Below are 24,927 nucleotides of genomic sequence, written 5' to 3' on the forward strand. Positions count from 1 at the left end.
TCAGATTTCAATACACAATTATTGAAATATGAATGCAGCTGTGTTTTCCAATAGCCAATCAGACATCAGTAGGACTCTTAACTCATCGGCAATGTGAATGTACAAGATATGTATCTGCACATCTGTAGCGTTTCGTTTCCAAATCACTGATGGAAGGGTTGTCTATTTGTGTCAGTTGTACTTGGCCAGTGTTTCTCTATCTAGAATGCAGCATGAATATTTCAGAAAGAAAATAGTGTGTTTTGAATAACCTGTGTGTCAGTTTCAAATGCTATTACAAAAAAACCCTAAAAATTAGCAAAGATCTCATTTCTTATTGAAGATTATGCATATGACAAGTCTGAGTTCCAAAACAACGACAATTTGAGTTCAGTTTAAGTGGTGGTGGTGAGTGAGGGAGAGACTGACAAGTTTTTTAAAAGCAGAATATTCAGAAATCAGAAATGACTGCATGGACTGCAGATTAAAACATTTCAAATATTATTACTATTACTGTTATTATTTGTATTCCCATAGTGCATAGAAGCCCTCATCATGGACCACGACCCCATTGTGCTAGGCACAGTAAAAACACAGAACATTCATGGTGCAAATAGTTTACAGTGTAAGAGAAGAGAGAACAGATGTATACAGACAGACAAATGGGGGGAGTACAAGTAAACAATAAGATAATATTGGTCAATATGGTAGGCAGCGGAACTGAGTCCAAGCATGAGTTGTTGAGCCCAAAAAGTCATTTTGGAAACAGTTATAAAAGTCCAAAAATAAGTGGTTTAGACTGGAGCGTCCATCTGAACCTTAACCATCGGGTTCCTGCTGTAACAGTATAATGATAGGTGAGTTGCGCTGCCCAGCTGAATGAAAACTTTGTATTTAGTATTTACTGTCACAGAAATAGATTCTGCTGTTGGATACATGTGGCCAATTCCCGTGCTTTCCTGACAGAATTTGATCCAGTTATGGAAATAAGGTATGAAATTAAGTAGAATTTATATATCTTATATCTATTTATAAATTTATGTTACAGTTTCCAAATAAAGGGCTGATAACTCTGCCCTCACATAGGCTTTTGCAATCCCTTTTGGTGTAATGGCAAAATATGACTAAGAACATATAGAAATCATTTTGCTAAATTTATAGCTAAAAATAAATGGTTAATATCGCTTTTAAAATGTAATGAACAAGTCATACTAGAGGAATACAATTAGATCTATGTTATTGTGATCTGGTTTAACGGGGATTTGACATAGTGTGTAAATAAAAAATAATTCTTTTGCAAGTGACTGTTAGAGAATAGTAATGATAGTACTGTATGTATCACCAAGACACAGTGATTTTCCGTAAAACTTTCCAATTTTGTCTCCTATAAGATTACTTCAGATTCCACAGTATTTTTTATACTTGCCATAAGGAACACCAAGATGGAGAAGGTGGGTGAGGAAGTTCGAAAGCTTGTCTCTTTCACCAACAGAAGTTGGTCCAATAAAAGATATGACCTTACTCACATTGTCTCTCTAATGTCCTGGGATCAACACTGCTACAGCAACACTGCATGTAAGGAACACCACAGACACAGACATAATCTTATTTAGTTATTGAAGTCAAAAGGAATGTTTTTAAGGGTGAGCACTGTACTATAGACATTCCCTATATGTAGAAGCAAGGATGAAAATCAAAATGACCAAAAACCATATTAGCAAAGCTGGCTTCCACATTTTGGCCCAATCTCTTCAGCTCAATGTGAGCTTGATCCTGCTCCTATTCAAGTCAGTGGGAAAAAAACTCCATTGACTTGAATATGCAAGGCTGCAAGAAGCCTTTAATCTGTATTTTATGCAAAATACCTAAAATATTTCAATAGCTAGGGCAGGATCAAGCCCTATGTGAGCATGCCTGTGGAATTCACAGTTTCCCTCTAAGTAAAAGTATCTTTCCTTGGTCAAAATACATATTGATGCTATGTTCTGAAACAGCTCAAAATACTACTTACATGTTTTATCTTTGAATCAAAGGTACTCCTGCTGGAATTGGATCTGCATGTCAGGTGCTTCACTATTTGTTTGCAGGCTTCAGTTTTCCCAGAACCACTTTCTCCACTGCAGAAAGGAGGGAAGGGAGAAAAAGGCCACTATTTAATTTTTTGTCTCAGTTTTATACATTACATTATTTACAGCCTCTGTTATCCCTACTGGAGTGGACACTCCAGACAAATGTTAATTCCTAATAGAGGCATAATTAGGAAATAATATTATCATTAAATAACCTGGATATTAAATAATCACATAAAAGACAAACTGGCGCATAATCTATGATTATGGACACTAGCCAGTATATGCACGATTTTCCACTTGTCCTCAGATTAGCACAGAGACAATCAAAAGTTAAAGTTCTTATCCTCTGTAGTGTTCTAATAGCAATGCTGTTACCATTCTTTTTAATGAGCCCAACAAGGTGATCATACCAATGCCGAGATATCTGGGGCTTTGTGTTTGAAGGAGGATGGGAGTGGCAAAGGTGAGAAGAAAAGAAAGAGATGGAAACTTACCAGGAGAATGAGGAATGGAAGAGAAAGAGAATGAAGAAAAAGACAGCAAAGCCCAAAGTTGGCTGACATATGGCACGCTGACGTGCCAGCAATTTTCCTTTTGCTATGTTGCCCTGCTCTCTATGCAAGCTGCAGAGTAAAATTTACAAGCTCCCCAATCTCTGAAGTGCTACATACTCAGGCTTCAGAGATTATGACTATTGTTTCATTTCATTCCTTGCACATGGAGAAGAATAAACAAAGAATGGGAGGGAAGGAGTGGGCAAAGAAAACAGGTAATGGGAGGTAGGAACAAGAAGGTGGGGAGGAGACAGAAGAGAAGGGGAAAAGGAAGTGACATCACAGTATCAGCAAGGAAATTAACACAACAGAAATAAAGGAGTGGAGAGGAGAAAGACCAGGAGACGAAAAACAATACAGAATTAAAAATCATAAGCTTCCATAGAATCACCAATACACACGGATACTGAGGCAAGCCCCATTTGAAAATCTATGAAGGGACCATGCAGATCACAGATTTCTCAGTAGGCAATTGAATCAAGTGAAGTTCAATTATGAGTACAGAAAGGGGAGCAACTATATATATGCTCCCATTTTACTTATCAAGTTAACTTAAAAAAAACCTGTTTTTACAACAGCCCATGAAAATGTCATAATTGTAATGGTCATGGCAGATGTTGAGCCTGTTGCCTATTGAGGGAACCATGTGACCTTCAGTCTCATTCCTTGTGTCAATGGGAGATGAACAGAGGAGATTTTGGCATATATTACTTGTCTGTAGAATACAACCCTTCCCCCTGCTGCCACTTCAAGCCTGGAGGAGACAAGGATACAAAAAGTGTGCAAAGGAAGAAACAAAGGAGAAAAGAGCTTTATAAAGAGTCAGGAACTTTGACAGTGGCCTCAGACAGTCTCTATAGTGTATGCACACAGATCCTGTACATATGATAATCTGTGCCTAGTGAACTCCTGTCCTAGATGGCAAGACTGATCTGATGGAAGAAAATATCTGAGGACTGGAGATGCAGGTGGAAACTCTGGTTGAGTTTAGAAGGGGGTTCAAGCAGATGATGGAGCAAAGACATGAGGAGGCTGAAGGGAAAAGCTCAGACTTCCAGATGGAAGCAGGACCAAAGAACTCTGAGGGGAGACTGCTGGGTGAGGAAAGTGGACAATGGAAGCATGTGACTAAGGCCAGGTCTACACTACCCCCCTAATTCGAACTAAGGTACGCAACTTCAGCTACGTGAATAACGTAGCTGAAGTTCGAAGTACCTTAGTTCGAACTTACCTTGGTCCACACTCGGCAGGCAGGCTCCCCCGTCGACTCCGCGGTACTCCTCTCGTCGAGCTGGAGTACTGCAGTCGACGGCGAGCACTTCCGGGTTCGACTTATCGCGTCCAGACTAGACGCGATAAGTCGAACCCAGAAGTTCGATTGCCAGCCGCCGAACTAGCAGGTAAGTGTAGCCAAGGCCTAAGAGAACCAGGCAGAGAAAAAGACAGGCTAGTGAAGGAGAAATAGAGCTCAGGAACAGGTTTGCGGAGTTGGAAAATGAAGAAGGTGCACAGCAGGTGGTCAATGAAGGTGAGAGGGCAAGGAAGAAGAGAAGAGCAGCTAGTCCTATAGGAAGAGGGGAAGAGTCAATGGAGATAACAACACCAAATATGAGCCCCAGGAGGATACGGGATGGGTTGCGGAGGATTGCAAGGGACAATAGGAATTGAGAGGACTTGCAGCCAGAGGGAACAGGGGATAGACCGGAGAATCACACCATCACCAGGAAAAGGCAGGTCTACATGATTGGGAACTCCTTACTGAGAAGAATAGACAGGCCTGTAACCAGAGCTGATCCAGAGAACAGAAGGGTGTGCTGTCTGCCAGGTGCTAAGATACGGGATGTGGACCTGAGGCTGAAGAGGATCCTAACGGGAGCAGGAAAAAATCCGCTGATTGTCTTTCATGTGGGAACAAATGATACAGCTAGATTCTCGCTGGAACGTATCAAGGGAGACTATGCCAGGCTGGGGAAGATGCTTAAGGAAATCGAGGCTCAGTGATCTTCAGTGGGATTCTGCCTGTTCCTAGAGAAGGGCAACAAAGGTGTGACAAGATTATGATGATCAACACATGGCTCAGGCAGTGGTGTTATAAGGAGGGCTCTGGGATGTATGGCCACTGGGAAGCATTCATGGACAGAGGACTGTTCTCTCGGGATGGACTTCACCTGAGTAGGGTGGGAAATAGACTTCTAGGATGGAGGCTGGCACAACTGATTAAGAGAGCTTTAAACTAAGAATTTGGGGGAGATGGTTGGGAGATGTCCAGGTAATCTCCATGCTGGATTTTAACATTGAGAGGGAAGAAAACAAAGTAAGAAAGGATACAGCCATGGGTAGGAGAATGGACATAAGGAGGAAGGGTAGTGTAGATACCAGTCTAATAGGTGATACTGGTGGTAGAATGTCTGTGCATAATCAGGTAAAGAATGTGAGAGAAGCCAAACAACAAAAATTAAGATGCTTGTACACTAATGCGAGGAGCCTAGGTAACAAAACGGAGGAACTAGAGCTATTGGTGCAGGAAGTGAAACTAGATATTATAGGGATAATAGAAACATGGTGGAATAGTAGTCATGACTGGAGTACAGGTATTGAAGGGTAAGTGCTGTTTAGGAAAGATAGAAATAAAGGCAAAGGTGGTGGAGTAGCATTGTATATCAATGATGAGGTAGACTGTAAAGAAATCAGAAGGGATGGAATGGATAAGACAGAGTCTGTGTAGGCAAAAATCACATTGGGGAAGAAAGTTACTGGAGCCTCCCCTGGGATAGTGCTTGGGGTGTGCTATAGACCACTGGGATCTGATTTGGATATGGATAGAGACCTCTGTAATGTTTTTAATGAAGTAAATACTAATGGGAATTGTGTGATCATGAGAGATTTTAATTTCCCAGATATAGACTGGAGGACAAGTGCTAGTAGTAATAATGGGGCTCAGATTTTCCTGTATGTGATAGCTGATGGATTCCTTCACCAAGTAGTTGCTGAACCAACAATAGGGGGATGCCATTTTAGATTTGGTTTTGGTGAGTAGTGAGGACCTCATAGAAGAAATGGTTGTATGGGTTGTATGACAACCTTGGTTCGAGTGATCATGAGCTAATTCAGTTCAAACTAAATGGAAGGATAAACAAAAATAGATCTGTGACTAGGGTTTTTGATTTCAAAAGGGCTAACTTTAAAAAAATAAGGAAATTAGTTAGAGAAGTGGATTGGACTGAAGAACTTGTGGCTCTAAAGGTGGAGGAGGCCTGGATTTACTTCAAGTCAAGGTTGCAGAAAGTATCAGAAGCCTGCATCCCAAGAAAGGGGAAACAATTCATAGGCAGGAGGTGTAGATCAAGCTGGATGAGCAAGCATCTCAGAGAGGTGATTAAGAAAAAGCAGAAAGCCTACAAGGAGTGGATGGGAGCGATTAGCAGGGAAAGCTACCTTACTGAGGTCAGAACATGTAGGGATAAGTGAGAAAGGCGAAAAGCCATGTAGAGTTGGACCTTGCCAAGGGGATTAAAACCAATAGTAAAAGGTTTTATAGCCATATAAATAAGAAGAAAACAAAGAGAGAAGAAGTGGGACCACTAAACACCGAGGATGGAGTGGAGGTTAAGGATAATTTAGGCATGGCCCAATATCTAAACAAATACTTTGCCTCAATCTTTAATGAGGAGCTTATTTAATCTTTTTATTACTGACGTTGGCACAAGAAGTGGGAATGTGCCAATAAAGTTTGTGGATGACACAAAGCTGGGAGGTATTGCCAATACAGAGAGGGACCAGGATATCCTACAGGAAGATCTGGATGACCTTGTAAACTGGAATAATAGTAATAGGATGAAATTTAATAGTGAAAAGTGCAAGGTCACGCATTTTAGGGATTAATAACAGAATTTTTGTTATAAACTGGAGACGCATCACATGGAAGTAACAGAGGAGGAGAAGGACCTCAGAGTATTGATTATCATAGGATGACTATGAGCCGTCAATGTGATATGGCTGTGAAAAAAGCTACTATGGTCTTGGGATGCATCAGGCAAGGTATTTCCAGTAGAGATAAGGAGGTGTTAGTACCATTATATAAGGCATTGATGAGATCTCATCTGGAATATTGTGTGCAGTTCTGGTCTCCCATGTTTAAGAAGGATGAAATCAAACTGGAACAGGTACAGAGAAGGGCTACTAGGATGATCCGAGGAATGGAAAACCTGTCTTCTGAAAGGAGACTCAAAGAGCTTGGCTTGTTTAGCCTAACCAAAAGAAGGCTGAGGGGAGATATGATTGCTCTCTATAAATATATCAGAGGGATAAATATCAGGGAGGGAGAGGAATAATTCAAGCTCAGTACCAATGTGGACACAAGAACAAATGGATACAAACTGGCCATCAGGAAGTTTATACTTGAAATTAGACAAAGGTTTCTAACCATCAGAGGAGTGAAGTTCTGGAATAGCCTTCCAAAGGGAGCAGTGGAGGTAAAAGACATATCTGGCTTCAAGACTAAGCTCGATAAATTTATGGAAGGGATCGTATGATGGGATAACCTAATTTTGGCAATTAATTGATCTTTGACTATTAGCGGTAAATATGCCCAATGACCTGTGATGAGACACTAGATAGGGTGGACTCTGAATTACTACAGAGAATTCTTTCCTGGGTGTCTGGCTGGTGAGTCTTGCCCACATGCTCAGGATTTAGCTGATCACCATATTTGGGGTTGGGAAGGAATTTTCCTCCAGGGCAGATTGACAGAGTTCCTGGGGTTTTTTCACCTTCCTTTGCAGCATGGGGCACAGGTCACTTGCTGGAGGATTCTCTGCACCTTGAAGTCTTGAAACCACAAGTTGAGGACTTCAATAGCTCAGACATAGGTCAGGGGTTTGTTACAGGAGTGGATGGGTGAGATTCTGTGGCCTGCGTTGTGCAGGAGGTCAGACTAGAATATCATAATGGTCCCTTCTGACCTTAAAGTCTATGAGTCTATAAGACTGGCCTTTTCTCTGAATCTATGCAGAATGAGACTGCCTTTGCTATTTATGGTTTTTGACTAATTTAAACTATTATTGTTTTAATATTGTAAGTTTCTATCATCATTTAGAGTCTGATCCTGCATTCTTTGTACACCCAAAGCTCCTATTGAAGTGGATGGGAGTTTTTGGCTGTGCAAAGGTTTCAGAAGCCTTGTATGTATTTTATGCAAAGCACGTAAAATACTTCAGTAGCTAACATTTTTTTAAAAAATCATCATTGAAGTCAAGGAGTTCACTGGCATACCTAATCTGAGTTTAACATCCCAGTGGGATTTACAGTGCAAGGTCTGCGACATAAATGCACTATGCAAGGCTCCGGTCATCAGCATTTGGTTTCCTGAAAAGTTTCTCCTGGAAAATCTGATGTTATTCAAGGTTGTTTTCAGAAATCTGCCTGGTCCCAGATAATTTAATACCCTGCAAAGGTAATAATTTCTGTATTCACTAATGCATTTGTTTGCAAGAAAAGGGTTGGAAACTAAAAAGTTTCTTAACCATACAGCACTGTATTCATTGTAATGATCTTAAAAAATCAGCCCTGCAAAAGGTCAGTGAACTTCTGCTAGTGGCATAAGCTGTTTGGAAAGGTCACAGTAGCTGCAGTGCTAAGGACATGACAACTCATGTTTGATTTACCAAGTAGTAGAAAGTGTACCAGCATGAAGAGTCATTTAAGTGTTTCGGTGAATTTAAGTTTAATCACATGCATTCATGTTTACATGATAAATATCACATAGAGGGATTTTCCCATAGCAGAAATCTCTGTAGCGAGTGGAAGGGTTAACCACTGAATAGAGCTCCAAGCTGTAGCAGGAACTGGTTCTGTGGGATAAAGGGATGAGCACAGTAGTAATAACGGCAGTTTTGAAACTGCATTTGCTTCAGAAGAAGAGGAGAAGTTGCAAGCAGCACCATATACTATAAGGTACATGGAATCACAAAAGGTCTACTGGGAGTAAAAATACCCCAAAACCTCTCTTTCCCCCTTCCCAAACACTTCCTCCCAACAAAGTTCTATCTTCTTTGAAAAAGCTCCAAAATAACCCAGACTGCCTATTTTATTTCAGTAGTGCCCAAAATGTGCTAGGTGCAGCGCAGACACACAAGAGGCAAATGCAACCCCAAATAGCTTACAACCTAAAGAGCAAGGATCAGACAAATGTAGGGGAAATTATACAAAACCCTGTATAACCAAAGCCGTCAGAGGGCCACCTGGCACATGTCTTGTTTGTTTTTCTATACCTATATCTACATATAACATCCATCTCTTACCAGTCATCGTATTTTTATTCTCCCTTTTCTCTTCCTTTTTATTTCTTCTTCTTGCCCTCTATCTCTAACCACTCCTGTTTCTCACACTGAACACTCCTTCTCCAATGCTTGCTTCCCTGCTCCCCGCCCCACCGCTCATCACAGATCTAAAGCTGAGTGTAAGAAGCTGATATCATTAGCAGGGGCAGCTCTATGTTTTTTGCCGCCCCAAGCATGCAGGGGCGCCAGGGTTTTTGCCGCCCTAGGCGGCAGCGCTCCTCCTCTGAGCACTTGGCGGCGGGGGTCCTTCCGCTCCGCGTCTTCGGGGCACTTCAGCGGCAGGTCCCGGAGTGAGTGAAGGATCCGCCGCCGAATTTCCGCTGAAGACCTGGAGCGGAAGGACCCCCACCACCAAATTTCCGCCAACTTTATGGGAGCAAAAAAAGGAATTTCAGGATCTTCAGTTTCACTTTCTGTTGTAACTCTCCTGACAATGGTACCTCTGTTTTTTTATCTGTAGCTGCTGCTGTTGTGGTCATGAGGGGCTCCCCCTCCACACCCATGGAACATCTGAGTCAGATAATGAAGAGAAAGAAGAGGACTCAGAATGACATGTTCAATAAAATCCTGCAAGCCACTGTTGCATCAGCCTGTGAGCACAGGGCCTGGAGGGTGAATATTGCAGACAGACTGGAGAAGGAAAGAGCAGAAAGGAGAAAGGCCCACGAGTGCCCACAGGAAAAAGGAGAAGGAGATGCACCAGGACATAATGGGGCTTCTCTGGCAGCAAATACAGATTCTGCAGACTCCTGGCGACCTACAGGTTCAACAAACCCAGGCTTGCCTCCTTTTGCAGTCCATAGAGAACTCCTTTGCAGCACTTCCTTACACCCTCCCTCAACATTCCATCTGGCATCTGAGGCCACATCCCTATCCCTATCATTCGACCCCATGGGACATTAAGGACAACCAGAGCTTCATATACACTGACCTGTGAGAACTACGATAGCTGTATGTGTAGCTCAAATGGACACAAATGTTCTTTCCCCTTGATAAATTATGTTTTTAATGTATTTGCTTTTACATTGCACAGATTTTTCTTTTCACTGATTTTGTTACTGAATAGAATTCAATTATTTGGAACATAATTTCATCTTTATTAGTACACAAGATATGCTGCAGAGTGCCTAGGAGTTCTGAAATCACCCACTTGCTTGTTACTGTGCAGTGACACACAACTCATGGGATCAGTGACAAACACTGAGATGTTATGTTATTATTACACCGGGTAATAATCATACATTTACAGCAAGCAAAGCAAATTTAATAGGTGCGTTGACAGTGTTATATGCTTACATGTACACCAAAAACCATACAATTTCTAACAGAGCCAACACAGCAGGACCAGGTAGAGCTCAATACACCACAACACACTACTGTGGCTCACTGTTAAAGTGCTCCTTCAAAGCCTCCATAAGCCATATAGCTCTGCACTGAGCTCTTCTAATAGTCTTTGTGTCTGGCTGTTCAATCTCAGAAGACAGCTGTTCCACCTTTCCCCCCTTTGCCTCACAGATATTATGCAGGACACAGCAGGTAGCTATAACCATGGGGTATTATTCTCACTGAGATCCAATCTTGGGAGTAAACACTGCCAGCATCCCTCCAAAAACACATTCAACAGTCATTCTGCACAGGCTGAGACAGTAGTTTCATTGCAGCTGTCATGGTGGCTGGTGTATGGTTTCACAAGCCAGGGGAGCAAGAGGTAAGCCGGGTCCCCCAGGATCACTACTGGCATTTCAACATCAGCAATGGTAATCTGCTGGTCAGGACAGCCCCTGATTGTAGCTTTCTGAACAGTCCTGTGCTCTTAAAGATGTGCGTGTCATGCATCTTCCCTGACCAGCCCGCATTAATGTTGGTGAATTGTCCCTGGTGATCCACCAATGTTTGCATAACCATAGAGAAGTAGCCCTTTCAGTTCATGTACTCTGTGGCAAGGTGGTCTTGTGCCAAAATAAGGACATATGTGCCATCTACTGCTTCATCATAGTTCAGGAACCTCACTGATGCAGATCCATCCACTATGTCCTACACATGGCTACGAGTCACAGTCCTGCATAGCAGGAGGCAATTAGTGACCCTGCACACTTGCATGGTAACAGCCCCCCACAGTGGATTTTCCAACTCAAAACTGATTTTCCACTGACCGGGAAATTTCTGCAAATATTGAGAAATTTGCTTTCTAGTTATGAGACAGATTGTAATTTCATTAATATCATTGTAAATTCAAAAATCCAGCATTGCAAATTTGCAGTGTGATTGCCACTTGCTTCTCCACTGGCAGTGCAGCTCTCGTTCTGGTGTCCCTGTGCTGGAGGGCTGGGGAGAGCTCGGCACACAGATGCAGGAATGTGGCCTTGTACATCCAAAAGTTCTTGTCTTGTCATTCCAAGCCTGTATTGTAATGCAATCTCACCAGTCAGTGCTCTTTTCTCGGGCCCAGACACAGTGCTCCACCATGCGCAGCTGTTCCATGAATGCTATCAACAACCTTGAATTTGTTCTTGCTATGTCCCATAGCAATCTGTCCTCTGAGAAACCGTCATGTTCCCTGCTGATTTGGTTATTCTTGCAGCTCTGCAAATACTAGAGGATCGTGCATTCTGGGCTTGCAATGCTTATGACAATAGTGCAGAGCAATGCAGGCTCCATGCTTCAATCAGAGATGGCAGATAGTGAGGAGAGCCTTGTGGGTTTATGGGATTTTGAAAAAAGGAGCGAAAATTATGGGATATAGATGACATAATGGGATGGAGACAGTTGCACACTGGGAAGTTGACCCCTTGCTCCCAGTCATCCTTGCGCAACTCATTTAGGCCCCAGCATGTATTGCCAAAACTTCCCCAAAGGCAGTAGGCTGGACGGTGGCGGGTTGCACACTGGTATACCTACCCATGATACACTGCACTCTGCATCAATACAAGCACTCTTGGTGAGTATGCGCAGCACAGATGCAAGGAGACAAGTATGAATGCAGACAAGCAATATACTAACTGCAATGGTTTAATGCTGGCATCAACCAAAGTTTGTAGTGTAGACATGGCCAAAGACTCAGGTTCAAGCCCAGGATCAGTCATGGATCTGTTGTGTGACCTTGGACAAAGCACTTGGACACTCTGTGCCTCTTCTTGGTTTTATCTGTCTTGTCTGTTTAGTTCTCACACTATTTGAGGGAAGGAACTGTCTGTACAATGTCTAGCAAAATGGGGCCCTGCTTATAGTTGTGGTCTCTGGGTGCTCCTCTAACATAACTAATGATGGAAGGTAAATTTTGTTTCGAAAAAAGAGATAGACAAAGTGTAATTAAGTGATATGGAAAAAGTGCAATTCTGAGTCTGAAAATATGAAGACAGTTTCAGCAACTTCAGTAAAGAAAAAATGTTCATAAAACTAGAAACCATGTTAAAAACATTAAGGGTAATTTCTGCAAATATTGAGGAATTTGCTTTCTAGTTATGAAACAGATTGTAATTTTATTCATATCATTGTAAATTCAAAAATACTGCATTGATTTAAATTACATTAATTCATATTTACACCAGTGTAACAGATCACATTTCTGATCCTTATGTTGACTCCATTGTACCTAGAAATATATATAAGCTTTTTGAGGAAATCTGTGGAAACGTCATATAATGGGTACCAGTGTTCCCTGCGTGTAGGGGCATATTTGCTACATTAAACATGGAACTTATCTGCTCTAGAGGAGAAGTTGCATTACTTCTACTTTTGATGTTCTCCTGTGGTTCTAGGAGATTTTAAATGTGTGGGTTTAAATTTCTCATCGACAAGAATTTTCTGGATACAAAACTGGAAACCTCCCGTACACAGAAAAATGTCTATAGCCCAACTATGTTGTCATCACATGAGACAAACTCCTATTAATGCTATTTGAATACGGGGGGAGAAGGGTACACCTCTTTTAAATAAATAAATAATAAATATCTGAATGCAGTGCTTATAAAAGCTACTAATTACACATCCTTCGAGAAAAAAGTAGTCACAGAACTGCTGCAACATAGCAGTGATAATGCAAATGTCTGCACAATTCCCAACCAACGTGTTTCACTCCTAACCCTTTTAATCCTTGGCCTCACCGTTATGAACAATAATGCTGCCTAGTAGGAATGAGGAATCTCTATGTGGTTCAAGGTTTTGCAAACTTCAGAAATATTTTTCAAAACATTTGAGTTTCACAAATCAAATATGAGTTTTAATTAAAACCAACAAAATAGAAGCCACTGATTTACAAAAAGAAGAAAATAATGAAAAATATTTTTGTGCTACTTTGGGAAACATAACTAACATAACCAAACTGCCTAATGATGGGTGTCAATGGATTATACTGAGTACTGATGATTCACACGTAAAAATTAGGGCTGTTGATTAATTACAGTTAACTCATGCGATTAACTCAAAAAATTAATCGTGATTAAAAAAATTAATCACGATTAATCGCACTGTTAACAGAATACAAATTGAAATGTATTAAATATTTTTAAATGTTTTTCTTCATTTTCAAATACAACACAGAATACAAAGTGTACAGTGCTCACTTTATATTATTTTTATTACAAATATTTGCACTGTAAAAATGATAAACAAAAGAAATAGTATTTTTCAATTCACCTCATACAAGTACTGTAGTGCAATCTCTTTATCATGAAAGTGCAACTTACAAATGTAGGGTATTTTTGTTACATAACTGCACTCAAATAAAACGATGTAAAACTTTAGAGCCTGCAAGTCCACTCAGTCCTATTTCTTGTTCAGCCAAACGCTAAGAGAAACAAGTTTTTTACATTTACGGGAGATAATGCTGCCCACTTCTTAATTACAATGTCACCTGAAAGTGAGAACAGGTGTTTGCATGGCACTATTATAGCTGGCGTTGCAAGATATTTACGTGCCATATGCGCTAAAGATTTATATGCCTCTTCATGCTTTGGCCATCGTCCAGAGGACATGCTTCCATGCTGATGATGGTTGTTAAAAAATAATGCGTTAATTAAATCAGTGACTGAACTCCTTGGGGGAGAATTGTAGGTCTCTTGCTGTTTTATCCACATTCTGCCATATATTTCATGTTATAGCAGTCTCGAATGATGATCCAGGACATGTTGTTCATTTTAAGAACACTTTCACTGCAAATTTGACAAAATGCAAAGAAGATAGCAATGTGAAATTTCTAAAGATAGCTAGAGCACTTGACCCAAGAATCTGAAGTGTCTTCCAAAATCTGAGAAGGATGAGCTGTGGAGCATGCTTTCAGAAGTCTTAAAAGAGCAACACTCTGATGCGGAAACTACAGAACCCAAACCACCAAAAAAGAAAATCAACCTTCTGCTGGTGGCATCTGACTCAGATGATGAAAATGAACATGCGTCGGTCCGCACTGCCTTGGATCATTATCGAGCAGAACCCATCATTAGCATGGACGTATGTTCTCTGGAATAGTGGTTGAAGCATCAAGAGACATATGAATCGTTAGTGCATCTGGAATGTAAATATCTTGCGTCACTGGCTACAACAGTGCCATGCAAATGCCTGTTCTCACTTTCAAGGGACATTGTAAACAAGAAGCAGGCAGCGTTATCTTCTGCAAATGTAAACAAACTTGTTTGTCGGAGCGATTGGCTGAACAAGGACTTCTAGGCTCTAAAATTCTACATTGTTTTATTTTTGAATGCAGGTTTTTATTGTACATAATTCTACATCTGTAAATTCAACTTTCATGATAAAGAGATTGCACTATAGTACTTGTAGATGAATTGAAAATACTATTTCTTTTGTTTTTTACAGTGCAAATATTTGTAATCAAAAATAAATATAACGTGAGCACTGTATACTTTGTATTCTGTGTTTAACAGTGCGATTAATCACGATTAATTTTTTTTAATTGTGTGATTAATCACGATTAATTTTTTTAATTGCTTGGCAGCCCTAATAAAAATCTTTGAAAACGGTATTAAATTAAGTATTGAAACTACTCACATAAAGAAAAGTTTGTCAACAGCGCTTTCTTTCTAGCCATGCATGGCACTGATGGGGCATAAAGTTGTCTTACATTATTGCATTTTCAGACCCATGTGATTCTACATGAGAAAGGTCCATGTATTTGTCAGAGAGGGGCCTCATAAATTGATATAAATTTATGATGAATATTGCTGATCTGTTTATCTTAGAAGTTTAATTTTGTTTTTTTAAATAGAAATATATTTTTATTTATATGCATTTCCATGCTGCCCATCACTGTAGTAGTAGGCAGAAATGGCAGAGCTATCAAACAGTTCCATATATGAAGTGTGTAGGGACTACATCTGGTCCCTTACCAACATGGAACTACCTAACATTAATAAGGCTTGGTCTACACTACCCCCCTAATTCGAACTAAGGTATGCAACTTCAGCTACGTGAATAACGTAGCTGAAGTCGAAGTACCTTAGTTCGAACTTACCTTGGTCTACACTCGGCAGGCAGGCTCCCCCGTCGACTCCGCGGTACTCCTCTCGCCGAGCTGGAGTACCGCAGTCGACGGCGAGCACTTCCGGGTTCGACTTATCGCGTCCAGACTAGACGCGATAAGTCGAACCCAGAAGTTCGATTGCCAGCCGCCGAACTAGCGGGTAAGTGTAGCCAAGGCCTAAAGTAGTTAATCCCTTAGACAGTTCATTAAAATTCCTTTTTGCCCCAACTACTATGAACCAATATGCTAAGAAAGAAGGAGAAGATGGTCTTATAAGGGGAACCAATGGGTAATGCTAAATTTTGCCCTGAATTTAATGTTATTGTTGATCTGCATTGTCCCACAGTTCACAAGTGTGAGTGTGGGGGTTCATCATTTGGGAAATATATTGGGACCTTGAGCACCTTGATATGGGGGGGAAACAAGCAACTATTAACAGGTGTAAGCAATTAATCCCTGATAGACCAATCTGCTATTGACACATGTCATGACTTTTTAAAGAAATAAATATGCAGAAGTGGACGCTAATATAGGTTATGGTTGGTCAAAACATTTCCATTCAAACTGTTTTTTGACTGAGAATTGGATTTTTGACACAACATTTTTTTCTGATTTCCTTAGAAAATTTTAGCATTTTGTAAAAAAAAGAGAACGACCCAAACTTGAAATATTTCTATTCAAAGTGGTGCCCCAGGTGCTTCATGGGAGTTGTAGTTTAGGTGCTTATACCCCCATTCTCTTCTATGGGCTGGGCTCTCTGGCAGAACACACAATGGCCAGGGACACCTATGATATTCCTTCTTTCCTCATCATGAGCTCAGTCCACAGAGAAGAATAGGTTCATAAGGAACCCAAACAATTCCTCTGAGGCACCAAGGTGCTATTTTGAATAGAAATGCTTCACGTTTCATAAAGGAGAAATACACGGAAAAAAATTTGTAGTGCAACTGCTATATCAAATTTTAATAAGGAGAAGCAACGTATCTAAGCAGTATATATGTACAGCTTATTTCTGTTCAGTAACATGCTACGTTGTATGCAAGGCAGAATAGCTGCTCATAACCACAAATTGAATTTGTTTCTGTTAGGGCAACTTTGTTTTTTTGTCTGGACATTAAATAGAACATTCAAAGCTTTGGAAGAATGTCTAAAATGAGCCCCCATTTTCCCCCCTGAAAATTGAAACCACTTTTTGTACTTGCCACTCATTCAACAGATGAATGAGGAGCTTGTGCAGCCTGGACGTGGAAGGAATCTATTCCACTACACAAACGTCCAGTATTTCATAATCACCATTTCTGGGTAAGGACAGAGGTAGTAGTGGTGGCACACTTAGTACTGTACCGCACCCTCTTTATTTTCTATGTTTCATCCTTGCAAGTGCTTAAAATGAATGAAAACAAAGGGAGTCAATGTGCAGTAGCCATGTAATTCATTATCCAATTGCTTGTCCACACGTTAGGGTGAAATGCACTATAGGTCCCTGAGTCTCTCAGTGTGCCTAAATGTCTAAGGCCCAATATCTTTTGGGAATTTCAACAGGCCAACAATAACATCTCAAAGGAATGCAATGCTATGGCTCTGCACAGTGAAGTTTTTCCACCACTAGCATTAAAAGTAGATTAGGTATACACTACAGTTGTCATCTGAGATATTTTTTAGTGAGTGAAGTTTTGGGATAAATGTTTATTTTCAGTTCCCAGGAAGTACTAGAACCAAAAGTGCAGAATACTGCAAAATAGGTTATTCTTGCACTATTTCCATTCATGACTTGAATGAGACGTCATAGAAGTCTTGTTCACTTGAACTGCCAACCAACTTTGGAAACCCAAGAGATTCAGATAAGTTATAAATATGCGCTAAATTTTTGGATGTTCCTCTGAATCCAAATTCTAAACACTTCCTGGTGTGCCAATTATTAATGCTAAAATCTATTCTGATACTAAGTAATAAATAGGTTGAAGAAAATCAGCTGGCAGATTGTAAGCTCTTTGGGACAGGAATTCTCCTTGTTCTGAGTTTGTACAGCACCTAGAACAAATGGGGTTCTGGTCCATGACTCGACTTCTTAGGTGCTACTGCAATACAAATCATTAAGAATATTAAGAATAGATATAAAACTATTGTGTTTATATCAACATGCTTATTGTTATATAATATTGACATTGGGGATAGATGTAATCCTTTTCTGCAACTGGAAATAATGCATCACTACATTTTTAACCAGAATTATGTACTATAAAAAATAAGATGCCCTGTAAATAGCAATCATGCATTAATGCTTTCTGATTATTAATTCTAGTAGAAAATAAGGGGTGATGAAACATTGAGAATACAAAACAAAATTAGGTTCCCCAGTCTATCATTTTTAAGAGAAGAGAATCTCACTCCTTTTCAGATTTACACTGGATTTATAAATGCGGCTTATGTAGCTATTAGGCCATTGGACATTAGCACTACTGGTTGCTAAACTGGGTAACAGATTAAAATAATTCATTTGATGTAAGTGTTTTAAATGTTTTGTTTTAATCACCAAATTAGACATTAATGTCCAATATAAGGGTGGCTAAATCTGTTAAGGATGCTTGGCTCTCACCAAGACATCTATAAACTATCGTGTAGTTAGGCTTTCTGGATAATTCTAATGCTTATCTTGTCAGTTCTTAATGCATTTCTAAAGCCAGGCATGCCTTGAGGGGAGGAGGAGGACAACTTTAGCAAGCAAGAAAAAAACAAATGTGTTAGAAACAAACTGGTTTGATACAGGGAAGTCCACCCCTTGGCTGTAAAAAGCACATAGTACAATCTAACTATACTTTAACGCAAACTGCACCCTGCACTGTTTTCCCTCTATTAAACATTAGAAGTCAGCTGAGAGAATAGAAAAAACAAACCAAATTACATCGAATAAATGGCAAAAAAATCTACACACAACCCTACAACATTTGGCTAAATGCATCCCTAGTGTAACATTATGCACTTCAATAAAGTTAACCCAAGGAGACATTTGGTCATTTTCAGAGTGAAAAAATGGAAGTATTTTCTCATAACACCAAAAACTCCAGGGAAGAGACTTAAGAAGTGTATTTGCATGAGAAAAGAGATATTTTGAGAGAAAATATGAGGAGTTAAAGAAAGCTAATGAAGCAGACAGATTGCAGATGAGCTGCAGAAGAATTGGCTCTTTTGCTAATTTGGGGGGGATTGTGCAATGGAAAAGAGAGGAAATAGAGGGTAGATCAGCAGAGGGGCCAGGCCCAGGGGAAGATCAGGTGCATGAAGTAAACTGGAACAAGACAATAGAGAACTTTAAAGGCCAGGGGAAAAGTTTCTACTGAATCCCAAAACGAAAATATATGGCCAATTCTCATTTGCAATAGAGCCCCTTTACAACACTCTGTGAAGGGTAAAGACCCATGAAAGTGGGCGCAAATTACAATTACACACACTGTGAAGGCAATATAAATTAGCCTTAGCATAAATGCAAACAAGGCTCACAGTTCTTACCCAAAGAGTAAGATTGAACATAGGGTGGTGGATTTTTCGTTTGGTTGTTTTTTGTGGTCAGGGATCGGAGACAGTAAATCTCTTACTATATGAATACACAAATTTCTCCCCTCTGGGGAGATCAGAGCGCAGGAGCCATGGGAGTCGCTGAAGCCCGCTGTTTATCCTCAAGCTGGGTGGAGGATTCCTTTCATCTCCATTTTATTTATTATTATGTATTTGTATTGTGGTAGTAGTTAGAGGCTCCAGCCCCATCAAAGCTCTACAGACACCTAATGAAGAAACAATCCCTCATTTAAGACCTTGTAATCTACGTGTAAATTTAGAGACAACAGAGAGATACAATAAAGCAACATGGGGGCAGGGGAGTTGATATACAAGGACATATATTGACAGTAATCTCCACTAATTGAGCTGTCTAGCATAAAGCTAGATCCGTTTTTGCAGCCACCGCCCTCCCTGAAGGATATCTGGATAAATGCACTGCAGCAAGCCCTCAGAAAGCACTTGTTGAAGTGGTAGACTCCACCAGACTTGGAGAGAGTGCACCATCTCCTTTTGTTTGTGCCTCTCAGGTTGTATTAGCTCACATACACAGGGAGTGATGAAGAGATAGGAGGCCGCCATGCTCTCCCCCAATCCCTCCCAAAGTGAGTTAGAGTAGCGTACACAAGGGCACTAGTAGGCAACAAGGACTGTACTCTTCAGGCTCGACCTTACTCTAGCCCTGAGCCAGTAAGTGTTTAAGCATAACTTTATGCATGTGAACAGTCCCACCGAAGTCACTGGGACTACTCATAGTCAGAAAGCACGTGCTTAGGGGGTGAAAATAAAGTAAGATGAAAGACATTTTTCACTGACTCCTGATATCAAAACGCATGTTACCTGAATGTGGCACCTGGTGGTTACTATTTCTTGGGCAAACGTGGAAGGAAAAAGTGGCTATATCAACTGAGAAAAAGTGTACCAATAATAGTTACACTGCATGCAGAATTCATCAGATACAGTTCGTGTGTCCAATGAAAGAGTAATTAATAAATGATTAGTAAAGGCCACTAAACCCATGGGAAATGCCTTCTTGCACATAAGCTTCAGGCAGCTCAGGAAAAACTGAACTAAAAACACGACTAATAGAAGATAAACACTAACTTCACTAATAAAACAAGGTGACAGGCTTGATGAGGGTGATGAGGATGAAAGAGTGTACAGTATATGACACTATTTCCAGGTTTCCTTAGTCTCTTCCAAGAATGTACTAGGTTGTTCGACGTTGTACTGCAGACAAAATAAAGCATTTCTGTAGAGTGTGTGTGTGTTTTTTCTTTCTTTCTTTCTTTCCAGATTCTTCAGGAGAAATTTAAAAAAGGGGGTATTTGGTCACAATAGTAGTGTTGCTTTATTTATTTAACAGTAAGCAGTTAATGTGAGTACAACATGTTGACAATTGAAAATACTAAGCAAAACATAAGTGCTAAGTATTAATATCATGGGACCCGACTAATTTGTTTATCTACACATCCCACACTTTGCACTCAAAATTAACCACCTCTCTTCACTTGTTAGTAAAGCTTATTTAGTAAGAACTATTACTAAAACACCATTATTTTTATAAAACTTATTACATAGTTCTGTGCTGACACTATAAAGTATTGACATCAATAATGAAAACTAGACTAGACTTGTCAAACAAATGAATATCTTTGCTTATTTTTCTTAATACATTTCACTTACTCATTAATTCCCTTTGCAAACGCAGACCCTTATGCCAGCATGGATTACCGTTTAACTTCAAGGGGACTCCACATGGTGATACAGTCCATCCATGTGAATCACTTTACACGATTAGGGCCTACTATAATTTGCAATAGCTCTCCTGCTCATTAGTACATAGAAGCAAGATTTTACTATATTAAGCAATTACAAAAGATAGACCAAACTACGAGTAACAAGATCAGCACACTTCAGACTCTGGGTTAGCTGCTTGCCTGTGTGGAGGGCTGATACTTTACTCTCCACTGCTACACTGGTATGTTGGATAGTTCTGTAAGGTGAGATTTTGGCAAACCAATAAAGTGCCTGAAACCACTATGGCTTATTGATAAAGCAACCTAGTCAGCAGGCTGTAAAGTGGCCATGCTGGGGGGAGGGAGATTTGGGGTGCCACACAAAGAGCAGCTTGACCCCGCATCCTTCCTGATAAGAATTGTGTTGAAGTTGCTGATACATGCATTTTAAAAGAGCAGGATGTGCCCCAGGAATGTCTATTGGGGTCTCAAGGCTACAACACTGGAAAAACCCACACCTGGTTAATCAGTAATCAGAAGGAACCTCTTGCTTGACCATTGAAACTGCTTACTTAACTAGTTTTCTTTAAGGCACGTGTCATTCTATTACTAATGTATAAATAAGGGAGGAAAGTTTGAGGTAGTTGGACTTGTTTGGGGACTTTTTTGGACTCTTTATGGACTCTCCCTCTGGATACATCTTGCGGTCTCCACCGGCAGACGGAAGATTTGGCCACCGGAAGGCTGCCGCTGTGTCACTCGAGAGCCACACTCAGCTTTGGTAATTATCAAGGGTTGGGGGTATTTCACTAATCTGTTGCGGATGTGTGTAAGTGCTTGAGACTAAGTAAAGTTTAGCTTTAAGTGAAAGCACTCTTGTGTTGCCCTGTTTGTGCCAGCCATCTATCGGTCGGACGGCCATGTCTCCCCTGATTTATTTCCTGACACCACCTTGCACAGAGTAAAAGTTACCAAGAGCTTTGGGTTGAAAGAACCCTGGGTAACAGTTCAGACTACCCACCTGAACCAGCAACAGCAGAAAATATCACAAGGAGAACAAATAAAGGATTCCTGTTAACTCAGAAGCCACTGTCTGTCATTTTGGAACCACATCACTGATATTTTATTATTATTATTAATAATGTTAATGAGACTAATAAAGGGATCTCTGATGACCACTTCTGACCAGGAGAAATGGCCTTATAATACTTGTGTTTAGCTTTGGTTTATATAAAAATGGGCATTAATTAGTCTATGAATCTCAGCATTCAAACCCTGCTAATGATTCATGATGGGGGGGTATATTACAGTTACACATAACAGAATCTAAACTGATTTGAGACAGGAAAGATCTTTTGAATATCATTTCAAGTACTTCAGAAAATTCTCAATTCCCCCCTGGTTTTTCAGGGTATGTCTATACTGCAATTAGACCCTTGCAGCTGGCCTATGACTTGGGCTTGCAGGGCTCAAGTAAGGGGCTGTTTAATTGTGGTGTAGACATTAGAGCTCAAGCTGCAGCCTGAGCTCTGGGACCCTGCCACCTCCAGCCAAGCCTGACCATGTACACTGCAATTAAACAGCCCCTTAGCCTGAGCCTCACAAGCCTGAGTCAGCTGGCATTGGCAAACTGAGGATGTCTAATTGCATAAGAACATAAGAATGGCCATACTGGGTCAGATCAAAGGTCCATCTAGCCCAGTATCCTGTCTACCAACAGTGGCCAATGCTAGGTGCCCCAGAGGGAGTGAACCTAACAGGTAATGATCAAGTGATCTCTCTCCTGCCATCCATCTCCATCCTCTGACAAACAGAGGCTAGGGACACCATTCCTTACGTCCTGGCTAATAGCCATTAATGGACTTAATCTCCATGAATTTATCCAGTTCTCTTTTAAACCCTGTTTTAGTCCTAGCCTTCACAACCTCCTCAGGCAAGGAGTTCCACAAGTTGACTATGAGCTGTGTGAAGAAGAACTTCCTTTTATTTGTTTTAAACCTGCTGCCCATTAATTTCATTTGGTGGCCCCTAGTTCTTATATTATGGGAACAAGTAAATAACTTTTCCTTATTTACTTTCTCCACATCACTCATGATTTTATATATCTCTATCATATCCCCCCTTAGTCTCCTCTTTTCCAAGCTGAAAAGTCCTAGCCTCTTTAATCTCTCCTCATATGGGACCCATTCCAAACCCCTAATCATTTTAGTTGCCCTTCTCTGAACCTTTTCTAGTGCCAGTATAACTTTATTGAGATGAGGAGACTACATCTGTTCGCAGTATTCAAGATGTGGGCGTACCATGGATTTATATAAGGTCAATAAGATATTCTCCGTCTTATTCTCTATCCCCTTTTTAATGATTCCTAACATCCTGTTTGCTTTTTTGACTGCCGCTGCATACTTCTGTGTAGACATACCCTCCATTATTGTTAAAGAAAAGAGAGAGAGAGAGAATTGTTCAAGGACCCTAACTCTTGGTGTTAGGTTATCCAGTAAGTCATAGCTTTACAAATTCTTTTTCTCTTCAGCTTCTAGTTCCATACTAAACTTTGGATCCAATTAGAGTCCAACTAAAAGATGCCTGGAATGTGTATGTCTGTGGATTGCGTTGGATATAACATACAGACATCAAGTTCTAATGATCTCAGCAGAACACTCTAACATCATTCCTCCATCAGGTCACTGATATACTGTAACCTAGGGGTACATCTACACTACAGGGGGGAGTCGATTTAAGATACGCAAATTCAGCTACGTGAATAGCGTAGCTGAATTCGGCGTATCGCAGCCGACTTACCCTGTTGTGAGGACGGCGGCAAAATCGACTTCTGCGGCTTCCCGCCGGCGGCTCTTACTACCACCTCCCCTGGTGGAGTAAGAGCGCCGATTCGGGGATCGATTGTCGCGTCCCGACGGGACGCGATAAATCGATCCCCGAGAGGTCGATTTCTACCCGCCGATTCAGGCGGGTAGTATAGACCAGGCCCTAGAATGAACTGGATCGGGGCTCAATATTCTGAGCTCTGCTGTACCACGTATCGCCTCCCTCCTTATCTAAAATTATCACCATCATCTGCTCTCTGTCACTAAACCAGTTCTTTATTGAAGTGAATATCTCTCCATTTATAGCATTTGCCAATATTATACATTAGTATCTTAATTTGGTATTTGACATTTTTCAAAATGTAAGTACATTTTACCTACTGCTCCACCTCATACACTATTGTTGCCAACCCCTCAACACTATTAATCTACTAGTTATGTCCCAAGTGGATATGAAGTGAGAGTTCATATTCTGTGGAGCGCTTCATTGAAAACACTGAATGCCAGGGAATTTTTTATTTTTATCAAACAAATTATTTCACCTCAATAAAAATATAAATAAAGAGAATGTGAGCACAGGATAATGGTTTTCTGCTGCTTAAAGGTCACTGTTCCCTGCACAGTTCAGTAACAGCTCCATTCTGATTATGTTATAAAACAGGTGTATGGTTTGTTTCAGCCAACCAGCAGTCAGTTTTTCCATAAAAGTACAGCTTTGTTTTTAAAAGTCAGTTTGATATAACTAAAAAACAAAAACAATTTTGGATTGTGGACAAATCTTTGTTATTAAAGATGCAGTTGAATGAAGCTCACATTTCTCCAACAAAATGAATAACACTTACACTGAATTAAATATTTTCTTTCACACTGTTATGTTGCAATATATGAGACATATGAGTAAATAAGAATAAATCAATTGGAGGGAAAAAACAAAAAGGAAACCTTGTCTGCAGAGTCCCTGGGGAAACATTTCAAAGGCATGAGTTATAAATCACTTAATAGAAAGATAGATTTTCACCTGAGAATAAAGCATTGAGGACGTCGCTCCTGGAAAAGCATGTGGTAAGCCCTTTCAGCACAGGAGAATATATGTGGGGGAAGTGAGGAACACAGTTTGCCAGAGTCACTTAGGTAAAGTTGGGTGACCTGAAAAATAACTGAACATTAACACAGGTGGCAAATTCTAAATCAATATTGTTTCATCTCTTCAATAAGGGGCTTTCTTAGGGCTCTCTAGACAATATAAGCAAACTATTTGGGTTCCTTAAACTATTTGTAAAGCATTTCATTAAAGCAATACATACATCAATATCATCACAAGAGTTCTATTTAAGATATGCTATTTTAATACTTAATTATAATAATGGTGGCCAATCATGGAGATTTGGCCAATTGT

At 40.3% G+C, this 24,927-nt stretch overlaps 1 protein-coding gene across 4 annotated transcripts in view; it reads right to left on the reverse strand.

Moving 5' to 3' along the window:
- Positions 1–24,927, reverse strand: part of MYO16 (myosin XVI) — a 568,549-nt gene that overhangs the window by 232,737 nt on the left and 310,885 nt on the right. For all 4 annotated transcript variants that reach the window (XM_005304985.5, XM_065581026.1, XM_042844168.2 and 1 more), the window contains exons 13-14: positions 24,550–24,677; positions 1,991–2,096 (exon numbers count right to left, since the gene is read on the reverse strand). In XM_005304985.5, the coding sequence (XP_005305042.2) occupies positions 1,991–2,096; positions 24,550–24,677 (234 nt within the window). The remainder of the gene's footprint in view (positions 1–1,990; positions 2,097–24,549; positions 24,678–24,927) is intronic.

This window comes from Chrysemys picta, chromosome 1 (genome assembly GCF_011386835.1).
Source record: "Chrysemys picta bellii isolate R12L10 chromosome 1, ASM1138683v2, whole genome shotgun sequence".
In the NCBI taxonomy this organism is placed as follows: Eukaryota; Metazoa; Chordata; order Testudines; family Emydidae; genus Chrysemys; species Chrysemys picta.